At 54.3% G+C, this 23,060-nt stretch overlaps 1 protein-coding gene across 4 annotated transcripts; it reads right to left on the bottom strand.

Moving 5' to 3' along the window:
* Positions 1-1,614: 1,614 nt before the first annotated feature.
* Positions 1,615-21,835, bottom strand: CBLC (Cbl proto-oncogene C). Of its 4 annotated transcripts, XR_616194.5 has the most exons (12): positions 21,465-21,835; positions 18,264-18,410; positions 17,961-18,117; positions 17,431-17,552; positions 15,558-15,695; positions 13,842-13,929; positions 10,654-10,785; positions 9,219-9,365; positions 8,378-8,455; positions 3,859-3,974; positions 3,666-3,733; positions 1,615-3,575 (listed from the first exon to the last, which is right to left on the bottom strand). XR_616194.5 is itself a non-coding variant. In XM_008988235.5 (11 exons), the coding sequence occupies exons 1-10, from the start codon at positions 21,815-21,817 to the stop codon at positions 3,671-3,673; spliced, it is 1,425 nt and encodes a 474-aa protein (XP_008986483.3). In that variant the 5' UTR covers positions 21,818-21,835; the 3' UTR covers positions 1,622-3,575; positions 3,666-3,670. The 4 variants fall into 4 exon arrangements, 1 of the variants encoding a protein (XP_008986483.3); XR_013530980.1 differs by having other exon boundaries at positions 17,961-18,410; XM_008988235.5 differs by lacking the exon at positions 3,859-3,974 and having other exon boundaries at positions 1,622-3,575.
* Between the last annotated feature and the right edge of the window lie 1,225 nt (positions 21,836-23,060).

The raw sequence follows: 23,060 nt of genomic DNA, 5'->3' as shown, positions 1-23,060 counted from the left end.
CTGGTCTTGATCTCCTGACCTCGTGATATGCCCACTTTGGCCTCCTAAAGTGCTGGGATTACAGGCATAAGCCACCATGCCTGGCCATCCTCATATATTTTAACTTGTAAGACTTATCTTTTCTGAAACTGGGCTCAAGTGATCCTCCTGCCTCGGCCTCCCAAAGTGCTGGGATTACAGGTGTGAGCCACCACGCTTGGCCAGATTTGCCTTTTCATTTTTCCTGAGACAGAGTTTCACTTTTGTGAAAGATCACACAATGGCGTGATCTTGGCTCACTGCAACCTCAGCCTCCCAAGTTCAAGCAATTCTCCTGCCTCAGCCTCCCAAATAGCTGGGGTTACAGGCATGTACCACCAGGCCCAACTAATTTTGTATTTTTAGTAGACACGGGGTTTTTCCACATTGGCTAGGCTGGTTTCAAACCCCTGACCTCAGGTGATCCACCCGCCTCAGCCTCTTCAGTGTTGGGATTACAGGCATGAGCCACTTCACCCAGCCCCTCCCACACTTTTGAATATCGCAGAAGCATCAGGAATTGGCCATCTCTTTCAGCCATGCATGGCAACTGGGACAGATTCTATTTTCCAAAGATGGCTACAACAATCTTTTTTTTCTTTTCGAGACAGGGTCTTGGTCTGTCACCTAGGTTGGAGTGCAATGGCATGATCGTGGTTCACTGCAGCCTCCAGCACTCAAATGATCCTCTCACCTCAGCCTCCTGAGTAGCTGTGAGTACAGGTGTGTGCCACCACTCCTAGTTCTTTTTTTGGTTTTTGGTAGGAATGGGGTTTCACCACGTTGCAACAATCTCTTTCATCCCACATGTGTTTCTACAATCAGAGCCTGATACTCTTTCCATCAAGAGGTGGGATCTATGGCACCCTTCTCTCAAATCTGTGCAGTTTGGTGGCTTCCATGTAACCAACAGAATTCAGCTGAAGAGAAGTTGTGGAATCCCCAAAATGAGCTAGAAAAGGCCAAGTAGCTTCTGCCTGGGTCTTCAGCACCCATATATAAAGAGTCTGACTACCTTGAGGCAGCCATGTTGTGGGGAAGCCCAAGCTAACCAGGGCAGATACCACATGGTGGGGGAGGCCCTGAGACCACAAAGAGACGCCCACCTGTCCAGCACCTGCAGCTGCCCTGCTTCAAGCATCACTGATTGCACCATTTGCATCCTGAGCCAGAACAAACCAGCCATGCCTTTCTCCAAATCCTGGCTCACAGCAACCATAAGACCTAATGCAATGGTTGCTGTTATTTGTGGCTAAGTTGTGAAGTGATTTGTTACCAGCCACAGCTAATGAGAAGAGCAGCCACATCCTGTTTCTGGGGCAGCAGAGGCAGCAAGACAACTACAATGTCCAGTGGTCATCACTAGCATGACCCCATCAGACCGGTTCTGGGTGACTGTGGCTGCAGCACCACTACTGGCCAGCAGCGAGGATTCTTCCTGCTCACTTCCCAATCCTGATTCCCCAGTTCACTCCTGGGATTTTGCGAGTGACCCCAGATCCTCTCCATAAATTCCCTTTCTGCCCCTGAGGTGGTGTCTGTTGCTTGGAACCAAATCTGTGATACATTCTTTTAAGCCTTTTGTCTGTTGAAATATTTTTGATCATTCAAAACATTTTCTTTTCCTTTTTGAGACAGGGTCTTGCTCTGTTGCCCAGGCTGGAGTGCAGTGGTGTAATCTCAGCTGACTGCAGCCTCGACCTCCCGGACTCAAGCCATCCTCCCACCTCAGCCTCCTGAGTAGCTAGGACTTACAGATATGTGCCACCATGCCTGGCTAATTTTTCCAAAATTTTTTGTAGAGGTGGGAGTTTCATCATGCTGCTCAGGCTGGTCTCAAACTTCTGAGCTCAAGCGACCTGCCTGCCTCAACCTTCCAAAGTGCTGGGATTACAGCTGTGAGCCACCACGTCTGACTTCATCATCTTTGAAGTCTCAGCTCAGACACTGCCTCTTCCTGGAAGCACTCCCTGACCTTCCAGGCTGAGTCAGGTGCCCCCTCTGGGTTCCTGCAACCCCCTGGGATTCCCTACCCCAGTCGTGCCCACTCTGGGTCATCACTACCTAGGTACGGGTCCCTTCTCTCTACTGGAAGGTGAGCCCTAGTGGGGCAGTGCTCGAGGCTTCCTGACCGGCATTTTAAACAAGGTGGAGGAGGCTTCGGTCACTCCAAGATGAGTCATGAGGTGGTATCTCTTATTCCTCAGCAAGAGTTAGACTGGAAATTACTAGTTATTCTGGGAGAAAGATGTCAGAGAGGAGTGAAGGACAGAGAGAAGGGTAAGAGCAGAGCGTGGCAGGGCAGGGTGGATGGCCATCAGGAAAACGTGTGGTCATTTTCACAGAGACTTAACTGGATGTCTGGGGCTGGGTCTAGGGATGTTTTTTTTCCCCATGATGGAGAAGGAAGGTTGGATGCCTGATTCTCTGAGAACTTGGGATCCTGGACTCCTAAATCCTGAGAGCAGGACTCCTGTGTATCGCAGAGAAGCCTGGGGGCCCAGTTTCCTTTTTTTCCTCTCGGCCTGTCACCCAGGCTGGAGTGCTGTGGTGCGATCACAGCTCCTTGCAACGTTGGCTTCCCAGGCTTAATCTTTCCCTTTTGGCCTCCCCAAGCCTTGGAATTACAAGTGTGAGCACTGTGCCAGATCCAAGATTCCATTAGAAGATCAGAGGGTGAAGGGGGCTGGGGCCTGGACTTCTGGGTCTGAGGATGGAGGGGGCTGGGGGCCTGGACTCCTGGGTCTGAGGATGGAGGGGGCTGGGGGCCTGGACTCCTGGGTCTGAGGATGGAGGGGGCTGGGGGCCTGGACTCCTGGGTCTGAGGGAGGATGGGCTGGGGACCTAGACTCCTGGATCTGAGGGAGGAGGGGGCTGAGGTCTGGATTCCTGGGTCTGAGGGAGGATGGGCTGGGGTCAGGACTCCTGGGTATGAGGATGGAGGGGGCTGGGGTCAGGACTCCTGGGTATGAGGATGGAGGGGGCTGGGGGCCTGGACTCCTGGGTATGAGGATGGAGGGGGCTGGGGGCCTGGACTCCTGGGTCTGAGGATGGAGGGGGCTGGGGGCCTGGACTCCTGGGTATGAGGATGGAGGGGGCTGGGGGCCTGGACTCCTGGGTCTGAGGATGGAGGGGGCTGGGGGCCTGGACTCCTGGGTCTGAGGGAGGATGGGCTGGGGACCTAGACTCCTGGGTATGAGGATGGAGGGGGCTGGGGTCAGGACTCCTGGGTATGAGGATGGAGGGGGCTGGGGGCCTGGACTCCTGGGTCTGAGGGAGGATGGGCTGGGGTCAGGACTCCTGGGTCTGAGGGAGGATGGGCTGGGGTCAGGACTCCTGGATATGAGGGGAGGAGGGGCTGGGGTCTGGACTCCTGTGGGTCAGGTGGGGACCAGGCCTGGGGACTGCCCTTTCCCAGTGCCCGCTGCCCTGTGCTACCCCCTGCTGGCCACTGCACTCTTTGCACCCTGGAGGACAGAGCAGGCTTGGCAGTTTATTTCCTATTCACCACCCCCTTCCAGACCTTGGGGCTCCCGTTAGCAGCACATCTTGGGGCCCTGCAGGCGGAGAGAGGAGCGGGTTAGTTTAGGGCACCTGCAGGTGGAGGAGGTAGAGTGGGCCAGGGAGGGTTAGGAGAGTGGACTCACCCGCCTCAGGCCGGGGCAGGGTCCTGGGCTCCTAGGGCAGCTGGAGGGAAGTTCCCCTTTAGAAGTCTCTGCAATGCAGAGTTTGAGAGGGTGGTTGATTCTCGGCATCCAGCCTTTCCCGCTTCTCCTCTTCCCTGTCCCCTTTATCTTAGACCTGGGAGTCCCAGAGCACCCTTCCAGTCCCTCCACTTACTCTGTAGCCCCCTCCCTGGCGTGGGGGCTGGAGGTGGCTTCCGGTGGGGCTGAGGCCACAGTCTTAATTCTCGGCAAGGGAAGAGGGGCCCGAAGTCTGGGGAAGGCCACAGGTGCCTGGGGGTGGGGGGAGGAGATGAAGAAATGTCCCGTTAGCTGCAGCCTGGGGCCTGGGGACGTCATTTCAGAGGACCTGGACAGGGAGGACACATGACTGGACCCCTGGCCTTGTCCCCAGCCCATGCTGCCTTTTCCCTCTCGCCTCTAACTTGTGTAGGAAGAAGTTTTAGTTTGTCTGCTCACCTGTCCATCCATGTGTCTATCACTTCTGCTCACTCCTGCGCCCCACACACTCCCCGAACCCCTCCAATAGAGCGGGCCTTCCCTCCCTCTCCTTTCCCTTTCTCCTTCCTTCTTTTCCTTTTTCTTTCCTTTTTCATTTTTCTCTCTTTCTCCCTCTCTTCCTCCCTCCCTTCCTCCTTCTCTTCTTTCCTTCTTTTTAAAAACAAAAACAAACAAAGAAAAAACAGGTGCCCGGTGGGCGCGGTGCTCACGCCTGTAAACCAGCACTTCGGGAGGCCACGGTGGGCGGATCATCTGATGTCAGGACTTTGAGACCAACCTGGTTAACATGGTGAAAAACCAGTCTGTGAAAAACAATACAAAATTAGCCAGGCATGGAGGCGCACACCTGTAGTCCCAGCTACTTGGGAGGCTGAGGCAGGAGAATCATTTGAATCCAGGAGGTGGGGGTTGTGGTGAGCCAAGATTGCACCACTGCACTACAGCCTGGGTAACAAGAGCGAAACTCTGTCTCAAGCAAAACAAAACAAAACAAAACAAAACAGCCAGGCGCGGTGGCTCACGCCTGTAATCCCAGCACTTTGGGAGGCCAAGGTGGGTGGGTCACAAGGTCAGGAGTTCAAGACCAGCCTGGCCAACATGGTGAAAACCTCGTCTCTACTAAAATTACAAAAATTAGCCACGGGTGGTGGTGGGCTCCTGTAGTCCCAGCTACTCAGGAGGCTGAGGCAGGAGAGTTGCTTGAACCCGGGAGGCAGAGGTTTCAGTGAGCTGAGATCACGCCACTGCACTCAGCCTGGGCAACAAAGCGAGACTCCGTCTCAAAAAAAACCAAAAACCAAAAAAACCACAACAAAGTCTCACTCTGTTGCCTGCGCTGGAAGCAGCGATGAGACATAGCCCAGTGCAGCTATGACCTCCTGGGCTCAATCCATCTTCCCGCCTCAGCCTCCCAAAGTGCTGGGATTACAGGCAGGAGCCACCGCTCCAGGCCAAGGCCCTGTTCTCAGCTCTGAGAATAAGATGAGAAACTATCTTCGTCCTGGTGCAGCTGATGCTCTCCTGAGCCTGAGCCTTGCAGTGACTGATCGGCTCCTGAAGAAGGCAATGTCTCAGAGTGTGTTCCTCCCAGAGCGCCTGGGAGAGAGGAAGATGCCGGGAAGCCTCTTGGAGATGGGATGACCCAGCTGATGCCTGACAGCAAGAAGGATCCAGAGGCTCCCAGTGGATGGGGCCTGCTGGCTAGCTGGAAGGGCAGCAAGCGTCCAGTGTTGCTGGAAAGGAGGTGGAGTGGGGGAAGGCAAGAGGTGGGGAAGGAGGTCACATCCCCAGTCCCAGGTCTTTAGGGAGTCAAGAGGACTTGAGTTCTTGGGGCCCTGGGGAGGCAGTAGGAATTTCCTTCTTTCTTTTTTTATGAGATGGAGTTTTTGCTGTGTCACCCAGACTGAGTGCAACCATCTTTGCTCACTGCAACTTCCACCTCCTGGGTTCAAGCGATTCTCCTGCCTCAGTCGCCCGAGTAGCTGGGATTACAGGTGCTCGCCACCACACCCAGCTAATTTTTGTATTTTTTAGTAAAAATGGGGTTTCACTATGTTGGCCCTGGTCTTGAACTCCTGACCTCAAGCAATCTGCCCACCTTGGCCTCCCAAAGTGCTGAGATTATAGGTGTGAGCCACTGCGCCCGGCCGCCAGTGGGGATTTCTGAGACGTGAGGGAGGGGATAAGACTCAGGTTACAGATGACTGATCTCCTGGCCTCATCAAAACTCATGGAGAGGGTAGACGAAGCCGCTCATGCCAGTAATCCTAGCACTTTGGGAGGCTGAGGTGGGTGGATCACGAGGTCAAGAGATCGAGATCACCCTGACCAACATGGTGAAAACCCATTTCTACTAAAAATACAAAAATTAGCTGGGTGTGGGGGCCTGCGCCTGTAGTCCCAGCTACTTGTGAGGCTGAGGCAGGAGAACTGCTTGAACCCGGGAGTCAGAGGTTGCTGTGAGCCGAGATCGTGCCATTGCACTCCAGTCTGGCGACAGAGCAAGACTCTGTCTTTAAAAAACAAAACAAAACCAAAACCAGCCCATGGGGCTTGTGCCAGGCTGGTCCCCATTATCCCCATGGATACCCCGAGGGCCAGAGAGATCCCCAGTGGTCAGTGGGGTGAAGAGGTTCAGCTCAATGGCAGTGTTGAATCCTAAAGGTAGGTTTCTCAGATGGAGAAAGCAGTGTGCAGAGAGCAAGCCCAGGGGACACAGCACCATACACAGATCACAACCACAGTGACACTGACCACTGACACAGTCCCACCACATCCAGTGTCCACAGCAGCTCCACCCCCATCTCTGAAAAACAATTTAATAATGAGCCAGGTGTGGTGACGTGCACCTGTGGTCCCAGCTACTCTGGGGGTTAAGAAGGGAGGATCACTTGAGCCCAGAAGATTGAGGCTATAGTGAGCTGTGACTGCACCACTGCACTCCAGCCTGGGTGACAGAGGCCCCATCTTAAAAAAAAGGAAAAAGCAGGGCCAGGCGCGGTGGCTCACACCTGTAATCCCAGCACTTTGAGAGGTCAAGGTGGGCAGATCACCTGAGATCAAGAGTTTAAGGACGGGCGCGGTGGCTCAAGCCTGTAATCCCAGCGCTTTGGGAGGCCGAGGCGGGTGGATCACGAGGTCAAGAGATCGAGACCATCCTGGTTGACATGGTGAAACCTCGTCTCTACTAAAAATACAAAAAATTAGCTGGGCACTGTGGCGCGTGCCTGTAGTCCCAGCTACTCAGGAGGCTAAGGCAGGAGAATTGCCTGAACCCAGGAGGCCGAGGCTGCGGTGAGCCGAGATCGCGCCATTGCACTCCAGCCTGGGTAACAAGAGGGAAACTCCGTCTCAAAAAAAAAAAAAGAAGGAAAAAAAAAGTGCTGACAGTTGCCTTGCTGAGAAGAGCAAACCCAAGGCTGTCTCTTCCGTGGTATGTTCTGAAGAAAGAAAGGGTAGGTAGGAGTGGACTGGAATTTTAATCAGGCAGGGTTTGGGGAGAGGAGGAAAGGACGGGTGAGGTGGAGGGTACGGCCTGGCAAAGCTGTGACCGTCAGGCTCGAGGTGCCTGCCTGCCTGCTGTCCTGGCTGTTCCCCTGTCACTGTCCTCAGGGAGCCGGCTGAGTGCCTCCTAATGTTTCCATTTGCTTCTGGCTGCAGGTTGGATCTGTTTTTAGCTTTTCTGGCTGGCTGCCCCCCCTCCCCCCTCCGCCCCCTCCCCCTTCCTGCCGGCTCTCTTGTTTGCTGTGGTAGAATAATGTTCCCGGACTTCCTGAGCTGTTTGTTTGAAGGCAGCTGAGTATTGATCGAAGCCTGTGTGTACTCAGCCAGAGATGGGAGCAGAGATCTGCCTCTCCCCAGCAATCCAGGGTCCCCAAAATCCTGCGGTGGCAGCGTGGGGAGAAAAGAAAGCCAGGGCAGGGCTCATTAAAAAATAAGTAGGTCGAGCGCAGTGGCTCACATCTGTAACCCCAGCACTTTGGGAGGAGGCCCAGGCGGGCAGATCACCTGAGGTTGGGAGTTACTGACCAGCCTGACCAATATGGTGAAACCCGTCTCTATTAAAACATACAGAATTAGCTAGAAGTGGTGATACATGCATGTAATCGCAGCTGCTTGGGAGGCTGAGGAAGGAGAATCATTTCAACCTGGAGGCAGAGGTTGCAGTGAGCTGAGATTGCACCATTGCACTCCAGCCTGGGCAACAAGAGCAAAACTCCATCTTAAAACAAAACAAAAAATAAGGGCCCGGTGCACTGGCTCACCCCTGTAATCCCAGAACTTTGGGAGGCCAAGGCAGGCAGATCACGAGGTTAGGCGTTTGAGACCAGCCTGGCCAACACAGTGGAACCCCATCACTACTAAAAATACAAAATTAGCTGGGTGTGGTGGTGCATGCCTGTAATCCCAGCTACTCGGGAGACTGAGGCACGAGAATTGCTTGAACCTGGGAGGCAAAGGTTGCAGTGAGCCAAGACAGCACCACTGCACTCCAGCCTGGGTGACAGTGAAAGATCTGTCTCAAAAAAAAAAAAAAAAAAAAGAACAAAAGAAAAGAAAACAAGGGAAGAGGTCACAGAGGGGATGGGTGCCAAGGATGAGTCTCTGCCCTGGCACCCCTGAGTGCCAGGTGGACCAGGGACCCAGCCCCAACCTCAGACCAGCGCCCGACTCACCACCTTTGTCTGAGCATTCCTGAGTTTCCTCGGGGAAAGTTCTGACCGTGGGGGCAGTGGAGGGGCCGAAAGGGGCACCTGGAGGGAACAGACATGGACAGGGGAGCTTTCCAGCTGCCATTTTCTTCTCACCTTCATGTTGTCCTGCCTAGGCCTGGCATTCAGGCACTGTTCTAGACTCAGGATATAACCAAGACCAAGAAAAGTACCAACACTGAGGAGGGTTACAAGCAGGGAAAGCCTCAGCCCCAGCCTTTGGGGAAGCAAAAGATCAGGCCCCTAGGACCTGAGAATATTGTTATCAGCCCCTGTTCTCTTAGAACCCAGGAGTCCAGGCCCTCAGCTCCTCCCCGCTCAGACCCGGGAGTCCAGGCCCCCAGCTCCTCCTCCCTCAGACCCTGGAGTCCAGACCCCAGCCCCTCCTCCCTCAGACACAGGTGTCCAGGCCCCCAGCTCCTCCTCCCTCAGACCCTGGAGTCCAGACCCCAGCCCCTCCTCCCTCAGACACAGGTGTCCAGGCCCCCAGCTCCTCCTCCCTCAGACCCAGGAGTCCAGACCCCAGCCCCTCCTCCCTCAGACACAGGTGTCCAGGCCCCCAGCTCATCCTCCCTCAGACCCAGGAGTCCAGGCCCCCAGCCCTTTCTCCCTCAGACCCAGGAGTCCAGGCCCCCCAGCCCTTCCTCCCTCAGACCCAGGAGTCCAAGCTCCCAGCTGCTCCTCCCTCAGACCCAGGGGTCCAGGCCCCCAGCCCCTCCTCCCTCAGACCCAGGAGTCCAGGCCCCAGCCCCTCCTCCCTCTGATGCAGGAATCTGGATTCCATCTCCTGCCTGGCCCTGCTCACCTGCCCCAGCTCCAGCTCCCTGCCTTCCTGGTGACTACCATCTCCTGAGTCTTCAGCAGTAGCCTGGCCATGGAATTGGTAGATACTCACAGCCTCCCGGCCCTTGATCTCGCAGCGGCAGAAGGGGCAGGTCTGGCTGTCTGAGTGCTGGGGGGGCGGGGTTGGGAGGGAAAGGGTTAATGCACCTGCCCTCCTCTTGGGCCAAGGAGGAGCTCCCTGCCCAAAAGATTGATGTGGGGAGGACGGACAGAGGAAGGGAGTTGAAGGACAGAAGAGGAGTCCTGGAGAGAAGGGGGATGTGGAGGAAAATGCTGGGAGGGAAGGTGAGAGGGGAACGGAGCCAGAGCCCAGGTCAGGAGGGGCTGGCACAGGCTGGGGTCTGTAATCCCAGCACTTTGGGAGTCCGAGGTGGGTGGATCACGAATCAGGGGCAGTGGCCACAGCTTCCAGGTCAGGCCTTTCCAGGCTCAAACCTCCCTGGCCCTTGGTTTTTTTTTTTTTTTTTTTGAGACAGAGCCTTGCTCTCTCAGGCTGGAGTGCAGTGGCACGATCTCAGCGCACTGCAACCTCTGCCTCCTGGGTTCCAGCGATTCTCCTGCCTCAGCCTCCCAGGTAGCTGGGATTATAGGCACCTGCCACCATGCCTGGCTAATTTTTTTGTATTTTTAGTAGAGATGGGGTTTCACCATCTTGGCCAGGCTGGTCTTGAACTCCTGATTCGTGATCCACCCACCTCGGACTCCCAAAGTGCTGGGATTACAGGCATGAGCCACTGCGCCCGGCTGACTCTTTTTTGTTTTGAGGCAAGAGTCTCCTTGTCACCCAGGCTGGAGTGCAGTGGCGTGATCTCTGCTCACTGCAATCTCCACCTCCTGGGTTCAAGCAATTCTCCTGCCTCAGCCTCCTGAGCAGCTGGGATTACAGGCACCCACCACCACACTTGGCTAATTTTTGTATTTTTAGTAGAGATGGGGTTTCACCATGTTGGCCAGGATGGTCTCAAACTCCTGAGCTCAAGTGATCCACCGGCCTTGGCCTCCCAAAGTGCTGGGATTACAGGCACGAGCCACTGAGCCCGGCCTTACTGTGGCCCTTGGGAGATCACTATCCTCAGCGCCATTCTCCAGGAGACGAGGCCAAGGCTCAGAGAGGTGAAGCCATTGGCTCGGGATCACCCAGCAGGGTAGGAAGGAGAGCTTTCCACCTATAACATAGCTGGAGAGGGCGAAACAGAGGCAGTGTGTGCAGAGTGGGATGGAACCAGAGAGGCCCGGGGAAAGACAGCCGGGCTCCTGAGAGGTCCCTAGCTGCTCTCGGCCCTCTCTGGACTTCAGTTTCCCCATATGATCAATGAGGTATAGAGGAGGTCCTCTCCGGGCTTTCACTGTGGAGAGGGGGAGACCAGCCGGGAAGGTGGCGCAGGGATCAGGCCCACCTGCCAGGCAGCCAGGCAGCGGCTACAGAGCAGATGTCCACATGGCTCGATCTTCACATCCTTATTGCTCTCAGCACAAATCTTGCAGAGCTCAAATGTGGAGTCCATGGCCCAGTAGAGCTGCAGCTGCTCCTGGCAGGTGAGATGATAGAGGAGACCGTGAGGGGCATGTGTCAGCCGTGGGGACGCAACTCGGGCCACAGGAAGAAAATCCCAAACCTCGGCCAGGCACGGTGGCTCATCCCTGTAATCCTAGCACTTTGGGAGGCAGAGGCGGGCGGATCACCTGAGGTCAGGAGTTCGAGACCAACTTGGCCAGCATGTTGAAACCCTGTCTTTACTCAAAATAGAAAATTTAGCTGGAAGTGGTGGCTAATAGTAGTCCCAGCTACTCTGGAAGCTGAGGCAGGAGAATCGCTTGAACCCTGGAGGTGGAGTGAACCGAGATTGCGCCACCGGACTCCAGCCTGGGCGACAAAAGCAAAACTCCATCTCAAAAAAAACAGAAAACCAAAACAAAATCCCAAACCTCTGACTTGACACCTGTAATCTCAGTACTTCTGGTGGTCCAGGCAGGTGGACTGCTTGAGCCCAGGAGTTCTGGACCGACCTGGGCAGCACAGCAAGACCATGTCTCTATGTAAAATAATAGTAGGCCGGGCGCGGTGGCTCACGCCTGTAATCCAAGCACTTTGGAGGCCAGGGTGGGTGGATCACCTGAGGTCGGGAGTTCAAGACCAGCCTGACCAACATGATGAAACACTGTCTTTAAAAAAAAAAAAAAAGTAATAATAATAAACCAAACCTCTACGCCAGACCTGAACCCTCTCCTAAGTTCAAGGTGAGCATGTCCAACTGCCTCCTACATGTCTTAACTCATTTTGTGTGTGTGTGTGTGTGTGTGTGTGTGTGTGTATATGTTTTGAGATGGTGTTTCACTCTGTGCCCAGGCTGGAGTGCAATGGAATGATCTCAGCTAACTGCAAGCTCCGCCTCTGGGTTCAAGTGATTCTCCTGCCTCAGCCTCCCTAGTAGCTGGGACTACAGGTATGGGCCACCACGCCTGGCTAATTTTTGTATTTTTAGTAGAGATGGGGTTTCACCATGTTGGCCAGGCTAGTGTTGAACTCCTGACCTATAGTGATCTGCCTCCTTTGGCCTCCCAAAGTGCTGGGATTACAGGTGGGAGCCACCACGCCCGGCCACATCTTTACTCCTTGTTATGAGACTTCTCCCTAGTTGTCTATACCCAGTGGTACCAGATTTAGCAAATAAAAATACTGGATTCTACTAAATTTGAATTTTCTTTCCTTCCTTCCTTCCCTCCCTCCCTCCTCTCTTCTCTTTCCCTTTTTCTCTCTCTCTCTTTCCCTTCCCTCCTTTCTTCCCTCCCTCCCTTCCCTCCCCTCCCCCCTTCCTTCCTTCCCCTCCCTCCCTCCCTCCCTCCCTCCCTCCCTCCCTCCCTCCCTCCCTCCCTCCCTTCCTTCCTTCCTTCCTTCCTTCCTTCCTTCCTTCCTTCCTTCCTTCCTTCCTTCCCCTCCCTCCCTCCCTCCCTTCCTTCCTTTCTTTCCCTCCTTCCCTTTCTTCCCTCTCTCCCTGTCTCTTTCTTTCTTCTGTTACCTAGGTTGAGGGTCACGATCTCAGCTCACTACAACCTCCAACTCCCAGGCTCAAGTGATCTTCCCACCTCAGCCTCCCAAGTAGGTGGGCTAATTTGTTGCATTTTTGGTAGAGATGGGGTTTCACCATGTTGCCCAGGCCCTTCTTGAACTCCTGAGCACAGGTGATCCACCTGCTTCAGCCTCCCAAACCTCTCAAAGTGCTGAGATTACAGGTATGAACCACTGCACCTAACCTAAATTTGAATTTCTTTTTTTTTCTTTTTGAGATGGAGTCTCACTCTCTTGCCCAGGCTGGAGTGCGGTGGCGCAATCTTGGTTCAAGTGATTCTTGTGCCTCAGCCGCCCAACTCTCATGCCTCAGCTTGGATTACAGGTGTGAGCACCATACCTGAGAAATTTCTGTAATTTGAGTAGAGATGGGGCTTTACTGTGTTGGCCAGGTTGGTCTCGAACTCCTGATCTCAAGGGATCCGCCTGCCTTGGCCTCCCAGAGTACTGCGATTACAGGCATGAGCCACCACACCCGGCCTCTACATTTGAATTTCACATAAACACTGAATACAATTTGAAGTGTAAGAATGTTCCAAATATTGCATGGGATATATTTATACTAAAAAAATGTAGGGCCAGGTACAGTGGCTCACGCCTGTAATCCCAGCACTTTGGGAGGCAGAGGTGGGAGGATCGCTTGAACTTAGGAGTTCAAAACCAGCTTGGGCAACATAGTGAAAATCCATCTTTACAGAGAAATACAGAAATTAGCTGGGTGCAGTGGCTCACACCTGTAGTCCCAGCTGCTCAGGAGGCTGAGGTGGGAGGATCGCTTGAGCCTGGGAGGTCAAGGCTGCAGTGAGCCATGATTGCACCGCTGTGCTCCAGCTTGGGTGACAGAAGAGACCCTATCTCTAAAAATAAAAATAAATTATTTAGCTGGGCACAGTGGCTCGAGCCTGTAATCCCAGCACTTTGGGATGCTGAGACCGGTGGATCACCTGAGGTCAGGAGTTCAAGACCCACCTGACCAACATGGCGAAACCTCATCTCTACTAAAAATACAAAAATAGCTGGGTGTGGTGGCATATGCCTGTAGTCCCTGCTACTCGGGAGGCTGAGGCAGGAGAATCGCTTGAACCCAGGAGACGGAGGTTGGGGTGAGCCAAGATTGTGCCATTACACTCCAGCCTGGGCAAAAAGAGCGGAATTCTGTCTCAATAAATAAATAAATAAAAATAAAAATAAATTATTTGTTGTTTCTGTCTCACTCATGGGGTGGCTATGAAGATCAGGAGCTGGCAGGGGCTATCACTGGCTAGTGCTCAAATGCATTTGCTATCCTGATGATCTCAGCAGTGTCAGTTCCTTATTTAATCCCTGTGATCACCCCTGGGAGAGAGGCAGGAGGAGCCATATTTTCTGGAAGAATAACTGAGCCTCAGAGAGGTCAAGTGATTTACCCAAGGTCACACAGCCACCAAGCCAGCATTCCACCGCAGGCCTCTGAGGCCAGGCAGCGTGGGTGTGGCAGGGTCGGGGAACGGGGACAGAGGGTGCAGGCGCGTGTCTCACCTCTGACACGTGGATGCGCTGCTGGGGTCCTGCCTGGCAGAGCTCAGTCAGGTCTGGGTTGTGGTTCTTTCCATCTGGGTAGAGGTAGCTGGGGGAAGGGAAGAGAGAGTGACTGGGGGACCATCCCGTATCTCCCACCCCAGGATGAACAAGGATCTTTCCCCCACAGGGCCCCATATTTCCCTGAGATGAGGATCTGTCCCAAATCCATTGCTGGCCTGGGGTTCTCTTCCCTCGGCCCTCCTCTAATCGGGACTGTGTCTTCTCAAATACCCCAGGGCAGGGCTGTGTGCACTCAGACCCCCAAAGAAGGGGACACAAAACCTCGGTGACTCAAGCTCTAAAAACAAGGATGAGATAGAATAAGAACCAGAACATAGGATGAAAATTTCTGGCTTGGCCGGGCGTGGTGGCTCATGCCTGTAATCCAAGCATTTTGGAGGCCAAGGCGGGCAGATCACCGGAGGTCAGGAGTTCAAGACCAGCTTGACCAACATGGTGAAACCCCGTCTTAAAAAAAAAAAAAAAAAAAAAAAAAGGCCGGGCATGGTGGCTCACGCCTATAATCCCAGCACTTTGGGAGGCTGAGGCAGGTGGATCACGAGGTGGAGAGATCGAGACCATCCTGGACAACAAGGTGAAACACCATCTCAAAATACAAAAATTAGCTGGGCATGGTGGTGCGCGCCTGTAGTCCCAGCTACTCGGGAGGCTGAGGCAGGAGAATTGCTTGAGCCCAGGAGGCAGAGGTTGTGGTGAGCCGAGATCGCACCATTGCACTCCAGCCTGGGTAACAAGAGCGAAACTCCGTCTCAAAAAAAAAAAAAAAGAAAATTCCTGGCTTAGATCAGACGCAGTGGCTCACGCCTGTAATCCCAGCACACTGGGTGGCTGAGGCAGGTCACGAGGTCAAGTTCCGTTCAGGAGTAAATCCTATGTAGAGGCTTCTTAAAAAGGAAGTTCTGGCTGAAGGTGAAACTGAAAAGAAACCTCCCTTCTTGGCCGGGCATGGTGGCTCATGCCAGTAATCTCAGCACTTTGGGAGGCTGAGGAGGAAAAATCACTGGAGGTCAGGAGTTGGAGACCAGCCTGGCCAACATGGAGAAACCCTGTCTCTCCTAAAAATACAAAAATTAGCTGGGCATGGTGGCAGGCACCTGTAATCCTGGCTACTTGGGAGGCTGAGGCAGGAGAATCGCTTGAACCGGGAAGATGGAGGTTGCAGTGAGCTGAAATTGTGCCACTGCACTCCAGCCTGGGTGACGGAGTGAGATTCCGCCTCAAAAAAAAAAAAAAAAAGGAAAAGAAACCTGCTTGGCTCACTGCAACCTCCGCCTCCCGGGTTCAAGTGATTCTCCTGCCTCGGCCTCCCAAAGTGCCGGGATTACAGGCGTGAGTCACCACGCCTGGCCTAATTTTTGTATTTTTAGTAGAGACGGGGTTTCACCATGTTGGCCAGGCTGTTCTTGAACTCGTGACCTCATGATCCGTTTGGGCCCTATTTATCTACAGCCACTTGGTGCAAACCTCAGAGGTGCCCCTTCCTCAAGGCCTTTGACTGCCACCTGCTGGAACCCTGTAGTACTGCAGATTTGAGATGTCTGCTTTGTGAGTGGTTGCGCCTTCAAACCTGGTGGCTACCGGCAGTGCTCAACATCCAAGATTTTTTGAACCATATTTTGCTGACACCCTCCTCCTACCAGAATGGAGACTCACAAGCCGTCCTTTTGTCCCTTCAGGAGCACCTGGGACAGCGGTTTGTTGGCAGGGATGGTCTGCAGGATGCTGCCATCTGAGCTCACGTAGCCGATGGCCCACTGCCCCAGGCGAGTACAGCTGGGCCGGAAGATGTAGCTGGAGGGAGAGGGAGGCAGGAAGTGGTGAGGGAGTGCTCACCACCGTCCCTCCCGCGAACTCCCAGTCCCCCGACCTGGGAATCCAGGTGTCTAAGTCCTCGCCCCAGCTTCCCATCCTTTAGGCAACGGCGTGTGCTAGATCCCTGCCTGCCTCTACAGGGATATCTGCTGTTTTTGCCTGCTTGGGTCTTTTACAATAAAAAACAGTCCTGTTTCCATTTGGAGAGCTCTTCCGGCTTCACTGCAGTTTAAACAATCAGTGCATCTCAGGACCCCTGACCACAGTGATGGAAGCCCTTTCTGGGACTTTTGTTGGAAGCATCAGAACAAGGTGCCCTCTTTTTTACAGAGGCTGCTAAGAAGACGGGGTACACAGCTGGAATTTTTGGAAGTCATCTGTCACCATGAAGAGAAACCGTGTTTGAGAATGAAGCCAACACAGAGGAAAGTAGAGAAAGGGGATGAACAGGAACTGATCCCTGACAATAGCCACTGAGCACCCGGATGTAGCTGTGCCTGAAACCCACAACCTGACCTTCTTTTCTTTTTTCTCTTTTCTTCCTTTTTATTTTTGAGACAGAGTCTCATTGTGTTGTCCAGGCTGCAGTGCAGTGGCGCAATTTCGGCTCACTGCAACCTCTGCCTCTCAGGTTCAAGCAATTCTTGCGTCTCAATTTCCTAAGTAGCTGGACTACAGGCCACACACCACCACGCCTGGCTACTTCTTGTATTTTTAGAAGAGACGGGGTTCCACCATGTTGGCCAGGCTGGTCTTAAACTCCCAACATCCTGTGATATGCCCACCTCGGCCTCCCAAACTACTGGGATTAAAGGTGTGAGCCACCACACCTGGCCTGGCCTTTTCTTTTCTTTTTTTTTTGAGACAGAGTCTCATCCTGTCACTCAGGCTGGAGTGCAATGGCGTGATGTCGCCTCACTGCAACCTCTGCCTCTCAGGTTCAAGTGATTCTCCTGCCTCAGCCTTCCGAATAGCTGGGACTACAAGCATGTGTCATCACACCCAGCTGATTTTTTTTGTATCTTTACTAGAGACGGGGTTTCACCATGTTGGCTAGGCTGGTCTCGAACTCCTGACCTCGTGATCCACACGTCTCGGCCTCCCAAAGTGCTGAGATTACAGGCGTGAGCCACCGCGCCTGGCCTGGCCTTTTCAATTACAAGAATTTATTCTTTTATTTTTCTTTTCCCTTAAATCAGCTGCAGTGTAACTGGAAGAGTGCCAATGCCCTCACCTCCCGACCCCTGCACCTCAGCCCTGCAGAGACTCACAAACCTGACCTCCTGTTCTCTTGGTATTCTAGACAGCTCAGTTCTCCGGGGGGACCCAACAGCACAGAACTCTTGGCTTGAAATAATTTAAGGACTCACATGTCTAGTTTCTCGGTCTCCTATCATACTCAAAATATTGAACAGATGGTGTCACATGGCTCTGACCTACCAGAAATGGACCTTAACCTGAAGCAGGGTTTTTGGGCTACTTGCTAGACCAGGGACTGTCCCTAAGCTGCAGGATTATGGGACAGTATGGGAGGGCTTGAGAGAAGAGGCAGGATGGCAGGGGCACTCAGTGTCCTGCCTCTAAGCTCTCAACTCTCTGGGGTCCCGGGTACCTCTGTTCCCACTCTTGGAAGGACATCTGGGCTCCACGCCGCTCCAGCCCAGAACCCAGACCCCGGAGCCCTCAGCCTGGTTCCCGAGTCCTGGACCTTTACCTGCCCGGCTTGTCCGTGTAGGCCTGCAGACGCTCCCGGACCTCGTCATAGGTGAGGAAGGCCATGTAGCCTGGGTGGTTGACTGCCAGGTGCTGCCAGTTCTTGAGGAGTGTTGGCCATGGCTGTGGAGGGGCAGGGCTTGGGTCACGGAGAGACCAGGGAAGCAGCTCACATCCCTAAGCAGTCCCCAGGACCTGACAGTCCAGCCACCTCCTTTACACCCATGGGGCCTCAGGCATATCCCTTAAAAGAAGACCCCAAGCCCTTCTTTCTCCAGGATTCATGAGTTTAAGACCCTAGCCCCCTCCTTCCTCAGACCCAGGAGTCCAGTTCCCCACCCCCTCCTCGCTAAGACCCAGAAGTCCAGGCCCCCAGCCCCTCCTCCCTCAGACCCAGGAGTCCAGGCCCCAGTCCCCTCCTCCTTCAGACCCAGAAGTCCAGGCCCCCAGCCCCTCTTCCCTCAGACCCAGGCTCCAGCCCTCTTTTTCCTCCAGGACCTGAGCCTGGCTCCCAGCCGTGGCCTTCCTGACCTGGAAGAGCCTGGTGAAGATATCGAACTCGAAGATGGACACGTGCCCACTACAGGTGAGGTCGATGGTGGTGCGCAAGGCCAGGGCCGTGCAGCCTGGCTCCACTGGGTGGCAGGTGCCCAGGAGCGACTCAAATTCAGCCCAGGGTAGCACACACCTGGGTGGGAGGGGTGGGGGAGACACCGCTGAGGCCTCTGGGAGCCAAGGACGATGACGGCTCTCCAGGAGGGAAGCAGCAGTGGCCTGGCCAGGGCAGGACGGGGCTCCAGGAGGCGAGGGTCCCTGAGGACAGGGCTTACTCACCGGGCTCCGCAGCGCTCCCTCCAGAAGACGTGGGCTGGGGCCTTGGTGAGCTGGTACACATGTCCGCAGTACCTTCCCCCAGGGAAAAGCGCTCGAAGCTCTGCATGCATGTGGCTGAAGATGACGGCCAGCTTGGCCAGCTGGCGCCTGTGGGGAGGGGAAAGGACTCCCGCTGTTCTTGGGGCTTCCAACAACACCCTCTTCCTCCCTGAAAGGGGAACGCCTGCAGGGATAAGGCTCCAGACCCTCTCTCATCAGTGCGAGGTGAGAGTCCATTCCTGCAGGGCACGGTGGCTCATGCCTGTAATCCCAGCACTTTGGGAGGCTGAGCCTGGCCAACATGGTGAAACCCCGTCTATATTAAAAATACAAAAATCAGCTTGGTGTGATGGCGGGCACCTGTAATCCCAGCTACTTGGGAGGCTGAGGCAGGAAAATTGCTTGAACCTGGGGGGTGGAGGGTGACATGAGCTCAGATTGGGCCACTGCACTCCAGTCTGGGTGACAGAGCAAAACTCCATCTCAAGAAAACCCCAAAAAACAAACAAACAAACAAAAAAAAAAAGAGAGAAAAGAAAATTAAAAACGATATACATGGATTTTATTAGATTTTGGCTGGGCACGGTGGCTCATGCCTTTGGGAGGCCAAGGCGGGTGGATCACTTGAGGACAGGAGTTCGAGAACAGCCTGGCCAACATGGTGAAACCCCGTCTCTAATAAAAACTACAAATATTGGCCAGGCGCGGTGGCTCACGCCTGTAATCCCAGCACTTTGGGAGGCTGAGGCGGGTGGATCACGAGGTCAAGAGATCGAGACCATCCTGGTCAACATGGTGAAACCTCGTCTCTACTAAAAATACAAAAAAATTAGCTGGGCATGGTGGCGCGTGCCTGTAATCCCAGCTACTCGGGAGGCTGAGGCACAAGAATTGCCTGAACCCAGGAGGCGGAGGTTGCGGTGAGCCGAGATGGCGCCATTGCACTCCAGCCTGGGTGACAAGAGCGAAACTCTGTCTCAAAAAAAAAAAAAAAACCCTACAAATATTATCCCTTCGTGGTGGCAGGTGCCTGTAATCTCAGCTACTTGGGAGGCTGAGGCAGGAGAATCACTTCAACCGGAAGGTGGAGACTGCAGTGGGTCAAAATTGTGCCACTGCACTGCAGCCTGGGCAACAGAGTAAGATCCCCGACTCAAAAAAAATTATGCTGAATTTTGCAGAAATCCAGCTCTCCTATACATTAAGGGAAGACTATTTGATTCTGTATCATGGTGGTTCTACCTACAGGTACGATGTCTGACTAGTCAATTCTGCCTTCCAGAATAATTATGCCTTGGCATTTTCATTCAAAACATAGATAATATGTTAGGAAAAAACATTAATCTTATGACTCTCTTATAATTTGGACATTACAATGATTAAAAAACTATGAGTGGGTAGGTTGTTAAAACTCTGCATGTCATTTCAGGATGAATTAAGGAAATACTGGGCCGGGCTTGGTGGCTCTTGCCTGTAATCTCAGCACTTCGGGAGGCTGAAGTGGGAAGACTGCTTGAGGCCAGGAGTTTGAGGCCAGCCTAGCCAACAGAGCAAGACCTCCTCTCTACCAAAAAATAAGATTAGCCTGGCATGTGGTGCACCTGTGGTCCCAGGTACTTGGGAGGCTGAGGTGGGAGGATCACTTGAGCCCAGGAATTTGAGGCTGCAGTGAGTCATGATGGTGCCACTGCCCTCCAGCCTGGGTGACAGAGCAAGACAGTGTCAAAAAAAAAAAAGGCTCCCACAGCCATGAGAGCCTTGAGGTGGCTCACACTTGTAATCCCAGCACTTTGGGAGGCCGAGGCGGGTGGATCACCTGAGGTCAGGAGTTCGAGACCAGGCTGATCAACATGGAGAAACCCCATCTCTACTAATAATATAGAATTAGCTGGGCGTGGTGGTGCATGCCTGTAATCCCAGTTACTTGGGAGGCTGAGGCAGGATAATTGCTTTGAACTGGGGAGGTGGAGGTTGCAGTGAGTCAAGATCGCACCATTGCACTCCAGCCTGGGCAACAAGAGTGAAACGCTGTCTCAAAAAAAAAAACGGAAACACTATAAAATATCTGATATAACAAAGTGGCATGGGGTCACTGAAACAGACCTTGTTCTGGGCCCCAAACCTTGCCTGCCCTGTCACTCCTGAGGTTCGTTCCTTCCTCAGTGCAGAACAGAATGGGGGTGGTCTCCAGGCAAGGTTGGGTCTGGAGCCAGCTGTTCCCCGGGAACTAAAGACCAAGTGGATGGTCCAGGCAGAGTCCATGATGGGGGCCTAAGGATCAGTTTCTTCGGCTGTGTCCATCTACTTCTCCTCAACCTAGGAGCCCATGGGGTCCCCACATTCTGAGGCCGGATCCTCCCAGCTTGGCCTCCCAAAGAGCTGGGATTACAGGTTCGAGCCACCGTACTCGGCCAGACCAGGCCAAGTTCTGATCACAAATGTGCACACATCTGGGGAACTTCGAATCAGAGAATAATAGTAATAGCTAACTTTTATTTTATCCTCAAAGTAGGCAGCCCCAAGAGGGCCCTGAATTCTGAGATAGTGGGATGGTGGGAACCAGAATAGGGCTACTGGGGGACCAAGGAAAAAGCAAAATGGGGGCCAGGGACATGGGTGCCCAAGGAAGGAGAAAACTGGGTGGTACATTTTCCAGGTTCCCTCAGGAAGGAGGGGCTGGGGCCTGGGTCTGAAGGAGGGGCTGGGGTCTGGATTCCTGGGTCTGAGGGAGGAGGGGCTGGGGGCCTGGACTCCTGGGTCTGAGGGAGGAGGGGCTGGGGGCCTGGACTCCTGGGTCTGAGGGAGGAGGGGCTGGGGGCCTGGACTCCTGGGTCTGAGGGAGGAGGGGCTGGGGGCCTGGACTCCTGGGTCTGAGGGAGGAGGGGCTGGGGGCCTGGATCCCTGGTCTGAGGGAGGAGGGGCTGGGGGCCAGGACCCCTGGGTCTGAGGGAGGAGGGGCTGGGGGCCTGGACCCCTGGGTCTGAGGGAGGAGGGGCTGGGGGTCTGGACTCCTGGGTCTGAGGGAGGAAGGGCTGGGGTCTAGATTCCTGGGTCTGAGGGAAGAGGGGCTGGGGCCTGGACTCCTGGGTCTGAGGGAGGAGGGCTGGGAGCGAGAGACCTGGGCCTCACCCCTGAGGACTCTGTTCTCGGGGGAAGGCTCACCTGAGTCTGGATCCCTCCCGGAAGAGTTCGTCGTTGGCGCTCCTTCGGCCCCGGGGCGGCAGCAGCTCGGCTACCTGCCTGCTCTTGGCCTCCAGATTGGCCAGGTAGATAACTAGAAAGTTCTCGGAGCCTCCGGGATCCCCCGGGTCGCCTCCGCCGGCAGCCCGACGAGCTTGAGCCACCTCTTGAAGCAGCTGCGCTGTGCGGGGCAGCAGGTCCCGAAGCGAAGGGGGACTCATGGACAGCCGGGGGTCGCTGCATTGCTCTTCCAGGCGCTGCAGCAGCCTCACCGCCCGGTCAAAGGCGCGGGCCTTTTCCCACTGTCGCCCCCGCGGGGCCAACGCCACAGCCATGGGAGAATCCCGAGTGCCGCCGGAATAGGCGCGGCCTCGCCCAGAGTGAAAGGAGAGGGCGGGCCCTAGAGAACGGGGAGGGGACTGCAGGTACTAGTGTCTCCAAAGGGGGCGTGGCTGGATGATCTGGCACGTGGGTTTTCAAGAGGTGGGATTTGGAGGCCGGAAGCGGAGGCTCATGCTTGTAATCCCAGAATTTTGTGTGGCCGAGGTGGGAGGGTCACGTGAACCAGGAGTTCAAGACCAGCCTGGGCAACATAGTGAGGCCCCATCTCTAAAAATATCTTTTAAAAATAAAATGAAATTTGACCGGGCGCTGTGGCTCACACCTGTAATCCCAGCTCTTTGGGAGGCCGAGGTGGGAGAATCACCTGAGGTCGGGAGTTCGAGGGCAGCCTGGCTAACATGGTGAAACCCTGTCTCTACTAAAAATACACACACACACACACACACACACACACAAAGTAGTTGGTGTGGTTTGAGTTTGATTTTCAAAAAGGAGCAGGATGGGGTGGTTTAGGTGGGTAGCGATAGGAGGGGGCTTCTCAGTGGGTGGGTGGGAAGTGCAGGTAGGATATCTGGGTCTCTTCAGAGAAGGGCAAGGGGCCATGGGAGGCCTGGGATTTTTTTTTTTTTTTTTTTTTTTTGAGACTGAGTCTTGCTCTGTCACCCAGGCTGGAGTGCAATGGCACAGTCTCTGGCTCACTGCAACCTCCGCCTCCTGGATTCAAGTGATTCTTCTGCTTCAACCTCCTGAGTAGCTGGGATTACAGGCACTCGCCATCATGCCCAGCTAATTTTTGTTATTTTTAGTAGAGACAGGGTTTCACCATATTGGCCAGGCTGGTCTCAAACTCCTGACCTTATGATCCGCACATCTCAGCCTCTCAAAGTGCTGGGATTACAGGCGTGAGCCACCGTGTCTGGCTTTTTGTTTTTTTCCGAGACAGGGTTTTGCTCTGTCTCCCAGACTGGAGTACAGTGGTGAGATCTTAGCTCACTGCAACCTCTGTCTCTCAGGCTCAAGTGATCCTCCCACTTCTGCCTCCCGAGTAGCTGGGAACTCAGGCACGCCTCACGAGTCCCGGCTATTTTATTTTATTTTTGTGTTTTTAGCAGAGATGGGGGTCTCACCATGTTGCCCAGGCTGGTCTTGAACAACTGAGCTCAAGAGATCCGCCCACCTCAGCCTCCTAAAAGTGCTGAGCTTGCAGGCGTGAGCCAGCGCGCCCTGCCGGGGAAC

This window comes from Callithrix jacchus, chromosome 22 (assembly GCF_049354715.1).
Source record: "Callithrix jacchus isolate 240 chromosome 22, calJac240_pri, whole genome shotgun sequence".
In the NCBI taxonomy this organism is placed as follows: Eukaryota; Metazoa; Chordata; class Mammalia; order Primates; family Cebidae; genus Callithrix; species Callithrix jacchus.
This window is presented reverse-complemented; position numbering and strand designations above follow the sequence as displayed.

What these genes read in the sequence shown, in the direction of transcription:
- CBLC (XM_008988235.5), bottom strand. Translation starts at nt 21,817, where the DNA reads ATGGCTGTGGCGTTGGCCCCGCGGGGGCGACAGTGGGAAAAGGCCCGC. An exon ending in GCTGCCTGGCTGCCTGGCAG is followed by an intron (nt 9,366 to 10,653) that starts GTGGGCCTGATC and finishes CCGCCCCCCCAG; the next exon opens with CACTCAGACAGCCAGACCTG. An exon ending in GGAATGCTCAGACAAAGGTG is followed by an intron (nt 3,734 to 8,377) that starts GTGAGTCGGGCG and finishes TCTGCATTGCAG; the next exon opens with AGACTTCTAAAGGGGAACTT.